Source organism: Dipodomys merriami, unplaced genomic scaffold (genome assembly GCF_024711535.1).
Source record: "Dipodomys merriami isolate MVZ:Mamm:240054 unplaced genomic scaffold, mDipMer1.0.p SCAF_12, whole genome shotgun sequence".
NCBI classification, from domain to species: domain Eukaryota; kingdom Metazoa; phylum Chordata; class Mammalia; order Rodentia; family Heteromyidae; genus Dipodomys; species Dipodomys merriami.
In genome coordinates this window covers 32,513,400-32,524,472 of record NW_027202493.1, presented here as the reverse complement: position 1 = coordinate 32,524,472, position 11,073 = coordinate 32,513,400, and the positions used below count along the sequence as shown (strand labels likewise).

General features: G+C 37.8%; 1 protein-coding gene across 9 annotated transcripts in view; it reads right to left on the bottom strand.

Annotated features, from left to right (window-relative positions):
* Nucleotides 1-454: 454 nt before the first annotated feature.
* The window catches only part of Nek1 (NIMA related kinase 1), a 100,309-nt gene continuing 89,690 nt past the window's right edge, over nucleotides 455-11,073 (bottom strand). For all 9 annotated transcript variants that reach the window (XM_070016493.1, XM_070016494.1, XM_070016497.1 and 6 more), the window contains 4 exons: nucleotides 7,226-7,434; nucleotides 6,176-6,306; nucleotides 5,895-6,027; nucleotides 455-1,571 (listed from right to left, as the gene is read on the bottom strand). In XM_070016493.1, coding sequence (XP_069872594.1) covers nucleotides 1,558-1,571; nucleotides 5,895-6,027; nucleotides 6,176-6,306; nucleotides 7,226-7,434 — 487 coding nt within the window. In that variant the 3' untranslated portion in view covers nucleotides 455-1,557. The remainder of the gene's footprint in view (nucleotides 1,572-5,894; nucleotides 6,028-6,175; nucleotides 6,307-7,225; nucleotides 7,435-11,073) is intronic.

The window sequence follows — 11,073 nt, the reverse complement described above, 5'->3', positions numbered from 1 at the left end:
TAAAACAGCCAGACAACCTTTATGAAGCCTTTAGGGAAGGAGTACCATAGCAAAATATTTGTGCAATGTAAGAAGTACAAAAACTTTTAGTTTGATGGGCTGGGAAGTTGGCTCAGTGGTAGAGCGCTTGCCTTGCATGCCTGAGGCCCTGGGTTCGATTCCTCAGCACCACATAAGCAAAAAGAAAAAAGCCAGAAGTGGCGCTGTGGCTCAAGTGGTAGAGCGCTAGCCTTGAGCTGAAGAGCTGAGGGACAGCGCCCAGGCCCAGAGTTCAGGCCCCACGACTGGACCAAAAAAAAAAAAAAAAAAACTTTTAGTTTGCATGGGAGGAATTAGCACTGTCTGAGCACATTCCAAACAATCATCAGGTACAAAGCCAAACAATTATATATAATTGCATAAAAGAAACCAATGGAGGATAATGGTAATAAACAACAATCAGTAGTATACCAGGTAGATAATAGAAATTTAATAATACAAAATAAACATATAAAAATCAAATGTTTAGGATATTAGAAATAATATACATAATAAATCCAACATAGTACCCATAGTGCTGCAAGGTTAGATTTTATTTTTAAATTATTTGCTAATCAGGCTGCTTTTGTAGAGATTCAAAATTTTTCTTTTTATTCTAAAAACATCTGTACTGTAGACATCTCTAATGAAACCGTGTAATAGTTGGCAGACTGTAAGTGGAGCTATGTGACTATCATCTTAATGACCTAACTACATCCTCTTGTAATGGAAGTAAAAGAGGCAAATATTCTTCCATAGTAGTTAACCTGACATTGCCACTGAAGCACATACACACAAGGAAGCGAAAAATCAAAGGGCAATTTTATGATCTAGGCTAGGTCATTGTTAAAATTCACAGCATACTTTTTAGATATAATATTCCCAGTTCCAGTACTTAAGGAGAAACAGAAGAAATTTACCAACTTCTTAAATACTGAGAAATACAACTTTGCTATTCTTCGTAACCAAATCTCTGGGTGATTTCTAAGACTGTCCACAGCCTGTTTCCTCTGAGCTACTTCAGAGACACAATGGTTGAAAAATGACTTGAGAATATAAATTTCAAAGCTAAAAATTCCACTTCAGATGTAAAGAGAGCCCTTGACAAGAATTACTTAATGCAGAACTGCAGTTTAGAATGAAAACACTAGACAGAATAAAAGGTCATGCTTAAATACTTCAATGAAAAACCATAGGCAAGTCTTTCATGACAGAGGTAGTTCCTTCAATCTAAAGACATTTGTTGAAAGTCAAAGTACCTGACTGCATGGTAAATCTTCAAACCCATTAAGACTAGTTCTGTGTCAATCAATGCCTCTTATACTTTGTTAGGACAAAGTATATATTCTATAGGACTGAACTATGGAATTCAATAAAATAGGTAATATGCTAGAGTCTTAACTGAAAAAAACCTCTATGTTTCTCCATCTTTTTCATGTAAAAAGCATGCCTAGCTTATTCTCTATATTCTCCAATGAAGCTTGTTATTCTTATAAGCCAAATTCAAATTCTTCATACAATAAATAAACATCTTGAAGATTATTCATCATTATCTGTAGAAGAAAGAAAAACAATTAATTCACTTCATTTCTAATAAAAATCCTTTTCATATTAAAGGAAAGTCCTTTGATATAGTTTAAACAGTTATTTTTTTAGTGCGAAATATAACAGTAAAGTTGGAAGCAAAAAAATCATCAGAGAAAGACAACCAATGTTACTGTAATATGCATGTATAGCCTCTCTTTTCTAGCAAAAGTATCTTTATAAAAATTATACTTCCAGGAGCTGCTGGCTCATGTCTATAGTCCTAGTTATTCAGCAAGCTGAGATCTAAGGGCTACAGTTCAAAGCCAGCCCAGGCAGGAAAATCCATTAAGACTCTTATCTCCAATAAACCAGCAGAAAACTGGAAGTGGCGCTGTGGCTCAACTGGTAGAGAGCTTGCTTTGAGATGAAGAGCTGAGGAACAACGCCCAGGCACAAAGTTCAAGTACCACCACTGACACAAAAAGAAACAAACAAAAAAACTGTACTAAATGCAATACCAAACAAGGTTTTCACTTTAAAACATTAAAAAAAAAATGAGGGTATTGCTCAGAGTGGTAGAATGTTTGCCTAACAAGTATGAGGCCCTGAGTTCAAACCGCAGTACTGTTTTTTTTTTTTTTTTTTGTCATTCGTGGGGCTTGAACTCTGGGCCTGGGGGCTGTCCCTGCATTCTTCAGCTCAAGGCGAGTGCTCTACCGCTTGAGCCACAGCGCCACTTCTGGTTTTCTAGTGGTTTATTGGAGATAAGAGTCTCATGGACTTTCCTGCCCAGGCTGGCTTTGAGCCACAATCCTCAGATCTCAGCCTCCTGAGTAGCTAAGATTATAGGGGTGAGCCACCAGCGCCTGGCTCAAACCGCAGTACTGACAGAAAAATCTTCAACAAATAAGTGGAAAGATGATACATGAATGCAAGTAAGATGATAAATATAAGATATAAAATGCTGATAGTAAAATCATGTGTTGGGTATACATATACACATGATCACTGTAAAGTTCTTTCAAACTTTTCTACAGGATAAAAATTTCGCAATAAATGTGGTAACAAAAAATAAAACAGTCAAAAACCATGTGCTTGTGGCTCACACCTGTAATCCTAGCTAACTCAGGATGTTGAGATCTGAGGATCACAGTTTAAAACTAGCCCAGGCAGAAAGGTCCATGAGGCTCTTATCTCCAATTAACCACACAAAAAAATCCACTACCCTCCCAAACAAACAAACATATAAAAAAGCTGGAAGTAGAGCTATCTCAAGTGTTTAGACCTCTAACCTTGAGCAAGAAAGCTCAGGGACAGCACCCAGGGCCTGAGTTCAAGCCCTAGGACTGACACAAAACAAAAACAGAAAAAAACCCAGCAAGTTATTTAGTACATATTTTACAATAAGTCTATTTAAAGGCTCTCTTATTAGTTAAAATATTTATTAAAACCAATTTTTATACTCTTTAAAAATTTGTAAAAGGATTGTCGGACTTCCTTTTTTGTTTTTGTTATTATTATTATTATTATTATTATTATTATTGTCGGTTATGGGGCTTGAACTCTGGGCCTGGGCACTGTCCCTCAGCTCTTCAGCTCGAGGCTTGCACACATTACTGCTCGAGCCACAGTGCCACTTCTGGTTTTCTGGTGGTTAATTGGAGGTAAGAGTCTCATGGACTTTTCCTGTCTGGGCTGGCTTTGAACTGTGATCCTCAGATCTCAGCCTCCTGAGTAGCTAGGATTACAGGTGTTGGCATGAGCCACCAACACCCGGCTGTTTTTATTTTTAAAGGTAGTCAGTTACTGGCTTTAGTTGCTACGCTTATTTTCCTATTAAAGAAATCACAGATTCTAAAAACAGAGCTTTGGGGTCCTTGTCTCTTTTTTTCATCTGCATGCAGAGAAAATCTGATCGTGCTGCTTGAGAGATACACTAGCCTGATCATGGCCGGCAGCACAGGGAAGGACCTCGTTTGTATGTGTAGGTACTTTGGAAGCCACTCGGCTCTCTGAAGAGGGTGTCAGTTTTACCTTGTGGCTCCTCTGATTGTTATGGTTCTCCACTGAAGGGGCAAAGCAAAACAAAAGCTCTCCATATACTTGTCCAGCAAAACTGCAGCCTAAGCACACTGCTACCAATTACTGTGAAAAGCTCTATTGAAACAATACTGAGAACAGCCTGAAGAATCAACAACTTGAATATGAATAGAATTACTCTGATTCCCTCCATGGATTTACTTGAATGGAGTCCTTCTCTGGACTCATGCCATTAGCTTACAATATAACTGTATTATTAGAAACAGTCACATGAGAAATCCAAATATTGTAAATATAACCAAGGATATTTTCATTTTATTATTATATTGTGTTTATAGGATCAAATCCAAGACCTAAAAAAAACATCAGGATTCTACCAGTTTCAGATAATGTTTAAATCTTAAGATTTTCATTTTGATGATAAAGTCATTGTTTACTACTTAGAAAAAGAAAACATCTATTTTACATTAATAATGTATAATGACATTTTCACAGTATGTACTGGGGTCTATGGGCCTTTAGCTTCTTGTGCATGCAAAAAAAACAAACCCAAAATGCCATTTTTCTATAAAGGAACTTCTATGTTACTAAATTTTAAGGAACACCATAGGAGAGTTCCTTTTTAAAAAAAAGTATGAGCTCTGAGTAGGTTGCTCACTACCACAATCCTATCTGCTTATGAAGCTGAGACCCGAGATTGTGGTTTAAAGCTAGCCAGGGCAGAAAACTATGGAACTCAGAGTCAATGAACCAGCAAAAAATCAGTAGAGGTGTGGCTCAAGTGATTAGAGTGCTAGCCTTGAGCATGCAGTCTGGAATTCAAGCTCTAATACCCACACTGAAAACAAAAACAATGTACAAAGGGTCTAAAGGCATGGCTTAAGTGGTAAGAGCACCTGCTTATTGAGTTAGGTGCCCTAAGGTAACTGAGTTAAAACTTTTGGTTCTGCCAAAAGAGAGATAGAAAGACAGAGAGAGAGATACAGAGAGAGAAGGAAAGAGAAAGAGAGAGAGAAAGAGACACAGAGAGACACAGAGAGGGACACAGACAGAGCACAGAAACTTTTGAAGATGAATTTTGTATTCTTCATTTCTTGCTTAATATTGTATTATTTGTACTCATTTGCCCAATGTACTGAATTTCCCAACTACTTAAAACACACTTATTTTTAATCTTACACTTAAATATATTTTAAAATTTAACTTTAAAAGGTTTTGGTAAGAAGATGGAATACAAATAAACTTGATAAAAATTTCTATTACTAAAATTAACCATCAACATTTAACACTCTCAATCTTAGACTGTCAATTAAGCATTTAATTCATGAATTAAGCCTTAATTTTTGGGCAAACATTCTAGAAATTCTTTTTCAGAATTTTACATATTTCTTTTCTTTTCTTTCGTCAGGCATAGGTCTTGAACTCTGGGCCTGGGTGCTGTCCCTCAGCTCTTCAGCTCAAGGTAAGTGCTCTACCACTTGAGCCACAATGCCACTTCCAGTTTTCTGGTGGTTAACTGAAGATAAGAATCACATGAACATTCCTGCCCAGGATGGCTTTGAACTTTGATCCTCTGATCTCAGCCTACTGAGTAGCTAGGATTACAGGTGTGAGCCACCGGCACCTGGTATTACATATTTCTTTATGGGTGTGAAAGTTTAATATCAGATTCTTGATAACCGTTCTCATTTCTAGAAATGTACAATAGGAAGTTTAAAATACTCAAAAAATCTAAATCAATTACAGTACATGACAGCTAATTTTATAATTGCTTAAAAGTAGTAGACATTTCTTTTTTTTTTTTTTTTTGGTCCGGTCGTGGGGCCTGAACTCTGGGCCTGGGCGCTGTCCCTCAGCTCTTCAGCTCAAGGCTAGCGCTCTACCACTTGAGCCACAGCGCCACTTCCGGCTTTTTTTTTTTTATTTCTGCTTATGTGGTGCTGAGGAATCGAACCCAGGGCCTCATGCATGCAAGGCAAGCGCTCTACCACTGAGCCACCTTCCCAGCCCCTAAAAGTAGTAGACATGAGCTGGGAAGGTGGCTCAGTGGTAGAGTGCTTGCCTCACATGCATGAGGCCCTGGGTTCAATTCCTCAGTACCACATAAGCAGAAAAAAGCCGGAAGTGGTGCTGTGGCTCAAGTGGTAGAGTGCTAGCCTTGAGCTGAGGCCCAAAGGTCAGCTCCCACAACCAATTAAAAAAAAGTAGACATAACTAAAATATAAACTTTACCAAAAGGCTTATAATGTATCTTATCATTTCACATTGTCATCTTGTTCTTCTCACTGTTATTTAAATTAAAATTGTACCTTCTTCATAGGCTCCATCTCCCATGACTAGATGAAGAATCTTGGCATAAAGGTGCCGATGCTCATGTCCCAAAATATTCTGAACCATTGTTGAACAAATCTCAATATTTTCATCTTCATCTCCATGAATAGCCTATATAGAATTTCCACATGTAAATTAATACTTGAATACTAAACTTCTGCTAAATGAAGACTTCAATTATTACATATTTGTAAGAAATCTAGTGACTAGTAAAGATAATCAACATCGCCCAGTATTCAAACAGAGCATGTTTGCTTACCTTTACTTTCTCATAAACCTCAAAGAACTTTTCAAAGCCCATTTCTTGCTCCAGTTGAAGTCTTAGTTCTTCTAAGTGGTTAAAGAGACTATCGTAATCACATCCACTAGTATTCTCACCATCACTGTTATCTAAAAGAAATAAGCAAACAGATAAATATTTTATGATCCAATAATAGTAATTCTTATACTAACAGACTAAAATCCTCTTAAAAGTAAATCCTAACAACGAAATGGTGAGACAAAGGACAAAGGGGGAACCCAATGCAACAGCGATACTCACAAGACACTATGTTGGAAATGATCTGTATAACTTGGGGAAGGGGTTTGGGGGGGAGGGAAATAGGGAGAAAAATGAGGGAGGGGTAACAAGTTAGACAAGAAATGTAATCACTACCTTACTTATGTAACTGTAACACCTCTGTATATCACCTTGACAATAAAATTTTAAAAAGTGAATCCTGTCACTAAAAATAGACTATTTCTATTTCAGTATAATCAATTGTTACTATAATATTTGTCAGTTATATAGGTAACCAAAGCATATATTAACTGTTTTATCTAGAATGTCACTTTGGGAATCTTTGCTTTTATAGAAATCACAGAAATCTTATTATTAAATGTTAATTTAGTAAAAAAACGTTACAAGCATATTCCTATGATCTTATTAACTAATTTATTAACGAACCAAAACTTACTACTACAAAAGCTGATAGTGAGGACGGTGCATAACACAACAGGGTGTGGGGGAAGGCAAATGACTTAAGACGGAAATTTATCACAATAATTATTTTTAACACTAGAAAAGTAAATTAAGAAACAATGAACAAGCTGGGTGCTGGTGCTTGTAATCCTAACCACCCAGGAGGCTGAGATCTAAGGATTGTGACTGGAAGCCAGATTGGGCAGGAAAGTCCATGAGATTCTTCTTTCTAGCAAGCAAAAAGCTGGAAGTGCTGCTATGGCTCAAATTGTAGAGTGCCAGCCTTGACTGGAGAAGCTAAATGAGGAGAGACCCTGAAAGGACTGAGAACCGTGCACAGTCACACACCGGAGTGCCATTCTTCGTTCAGAGCACTTTCGCTGCTGGGATTGTCTTCTTCTTCTTGTGGATCTGCCTCGTTGATGGTCTTCTCTGCATCACTGTTCTTTAAGACTGACTCTTCCTCCTCACTGTATTCCTCACCAGGCTGCTCCCTAAGTAGCTGCTCCATCGAGGCCTGGAGCTCTTGTAAATCCGTGTCCGTTTCTTCAAACACACTGAAATTAAAAAAAAAATTAAACATTAGTAAAATTTTATCTTATTTTGAAATGCTACTTCAATAAGTACATATGTACTCCCTTCAACATGGAAGTACTGATTTTAGATAAAATAAATTATAAGCTGGGCACTGTAATCCTAGCTACTCAAGAGGCTAAGATCTGAGGATTGTAGTTTGAAGCCAGCCCAGGCAGGAAAGTTTGGGAAACTTTTTTTTTTTTTGAGTATTTTTTATTGTAAAAATATTATACAGAGGCGTTACAGTTACATGAGCAAGTAAATGAATCCATTTCCTGTCGAGCATTGTTACCCCCTCCTTTGTTTTTCCCCTACTACCCCTTTCTTCCCCACCTCACCACCCCCTGCAAAGTTGGGAGACTCATCTCCAATTAATCACCACAAAACAGATAGTGGAGAGCTGTGTCTCAAATTGGTAGAGTTTTATCCTTGAGCACAAACCTCAAGGACAGCGCTAAAGCTGAGTTCAAGCCCGAGGACTGGCACGCGCACACATATATACATGTGCGTGTACACACACACACGCACACACGCACACACACACACACACACACACACACAAGGTCTAAATAAGCTTATAGGTTTTAGCCATGGAAATAAGGATGCAAATCATTGATAAATGTAACACAACACAAATTTTGCAATTCATAAGGTAGAAGATGATTTAGTTGAAATGTTCCTGATTTGCCAAATAGAATCATATAGTTGTATGCATTATTTATTTATTTTAATTTTTTATTGTTACTTTTTTTTTTTCAGTCATGGGGCTTGATCTCAGGCTGGGTGCTTCCTTGAGCTCATTTGCTCAGGGCTAGTCCTCTACCACTTTGAGCCATGGTTCCAATTCCATTTTTTTTGGTGGTTAATTGGAGACAAGTCTCCCAAGGGCTTTTCTGCCTGGGCTGGCTTTAAACCTCAGTCCTCAGATTTCAACCACCTGAATAGCTAGGATTATAGGCATGAACCACCAGCGCCCAACTATAGTACTATTTAGACTTAAATTCTTAAAACTATAGGGGTGTGTGTGTGTGTGTGTGTGTGTGTGTGTGTGTGTGTGTGTGTGTGTGTGTGTGTGTGTGTGTGTGTGTGTGTGTGTGTGTGTGTGTGTGTGTGTGTGTGTGTGTGTGTGTGTGTGTGTGTGTGTGTGTGTGTGTGTGTGTGTGTGTGTGTGTGTGTTGTGTGGTGCTAGGAATTGAGCCCAGGCAGGGCTCTGCACATGTGATACCATACTCTACCACTGAGGGCATGCTAATAATGCTTTTCATTTGCTTCATAAACTCATTACTTAATATTCAAGTATTTTTATGTAATTCTGAAATTTCATCAAAACCTTTGTGTGGATGTACAGTATATGAAGGTAAATAAAATGGTTACTGGAAATTTTATCTTTAGGTACATATTCTTGAATAATATTTCAAAAATATGTAAGTAGTCTTTCCTATGTAATTAGGAAACTACCATAATCTTCACTGGACAATCATGATATAAATTCCATTTCCATTGGACTATAAATGCTGAAATGAAATAATTTTTATTTAAATTTGATCAATATCAAACTCATATTAGACCTGGAAACTATGGCTCAAAGTATTTAAATGACTTGTTTAAGGTAATACCATCAAAATGGTAAAAACAGGATTAAACCTGGGTCTTTGACACTTCTACAATACACAAGAAATACAGGCTTGTACAACTTACTTCTTTCTTCTAAAGTGGCATACATGTAGAAATTTGTGTAGACTTAGAGGATAGGGTTAAATGAGATTTTAGTCATGGAAACATCTAAGAGGACAAATCAAGAATTTCATCTACTAATAAAGCAAAGGCACAAGGACTGATAATGGGCATTTCTGGAAGTTTAAACTCAAATAGTTAAACTAAAACATACACAGTATTATATAAGACCCTGAGTGTAATTTACATTTACAGAAAAAGAAAACAATTTTTTTTTTAGAGATAACTGTATTTTGTACTTATGTACACAAACTCCTACAATTTGACTTTGTGGCAACTATCAGAAAAGCCAAGCGCCTAATCAGAATGAGGGAGTCTAATTTTGGGATCAACCCACCGGAAGCATTTAACTTAATATTCAATTACAGGCTTCACTCACCATGCACACCTGCTATGAATCATTACCATGATGACTCAACACTGCCCTGTGGACAGCATCTGACCTAGTCTAGAAAGATTGATGCTCAAGGCACATGGGAGTCAAGGAGCATTGCTGCTAAGTCTGCCATTGTAGGAAAAGTATGAGAAGACGACATCATTTTATGAAATGAACACTCAAAACAAAAAGCCTCTTTAAGATCATTTTCCCCCTTCCCTCCTCTTCCCCCTCCTTTCTTCCCTTCTCTTCCTTACTTCATGCCAGCAGTAGAGTTTGAACTCAGAGCCTCATGATCTTACTTAGCTTTTTCTGCTCAAGGCTGGGCTCTAACAATTGAGCCATAGCTCCATATCTGGCATTTTGTTAGCTAATTGGTAATAATAACGTTTTATATTGACCAGTGGAGTTATTAAAAGCCAAAGTGAAAGTAGCCAGGCCCTGGTGATTTATGCCAGTAATCCTAGCTACTTAGGAGGCTGAGATCTGAGGATCACAGTTCAAAGCCAGCCTGGGCAGGAAAAGTCCGTGAGACTCTTATTTCCAATAAACCACTCTGAAAACTGGAAGTGGTGCTGTGGCTCAAGTGGTAGAGAGCTAGCCTTGAGCTGAAGAGCTCTGAGAGACAGCACCAAGGCCCAGAGTTCAGGGCCCATGACCACCACCAACAAAAAAAAGTGAAAGTACGAATGATCACGATCAAGTAGAAGATCAAAGATAACAAGGTAATTTTTCCTCCAAATTATGAGATCAAAATTTGTGAGATAAAAATTCACAGAACACCCAGAAATGAACCTACAGACCTATAGCCATCTAATCTTCAATAAGGGAGCTAAAACAATAGAATGGAAGAAAGACAGCCTCTTCAGTAAATGGTGCTGGCAAAATTGGTTAACTACATGTAGAAAACTAAAGCTAGATCCTTATATATCACCCTGCACCAGAATCAACTCCAAATGGATCAAAGACCTTGAATTCAAAGCAGACACTCTGAAAACATTACAGGATGGAATAGGAGAAACCCTAGGTCTCCTTGGCTCAGGCCGAAACTTTCTGAATAGAGACCCGGAAACACAACAAATCAAAGAAAGGTTGGACAAATGGGATTGCATCAAGTTGCAGAGCTTCTGCAGGGCAAATGACATAGCTAGCAAGATCAATAGAAAGCCCACGGATTGGGAGAAGATCTTTACTAGCCATACAACGGACAAGGGTCTCATATCTAAAATATACTTGGAACTCAAAAAATTAAACCCCCCAACAACAAATCCTCAAAGAAACAACTGCTCAATAAATAAGTGGGCGAAAGACTTAAAGAGAAACTTCTCTGAAGAAGAAAGAAGGATGCCCAATAGTCACATGAAGAAATGTTCAACATCCCTAGCCATAAAAGAAATGCAAATCAAAACAACATTGAGATACCACCTCACTCCAGTTAGAATGGCAAAAATCAAGAACTCTAACAACAACAGATGCTAGAGGGGATGTGGACAGAAAGGAACCTTACTTC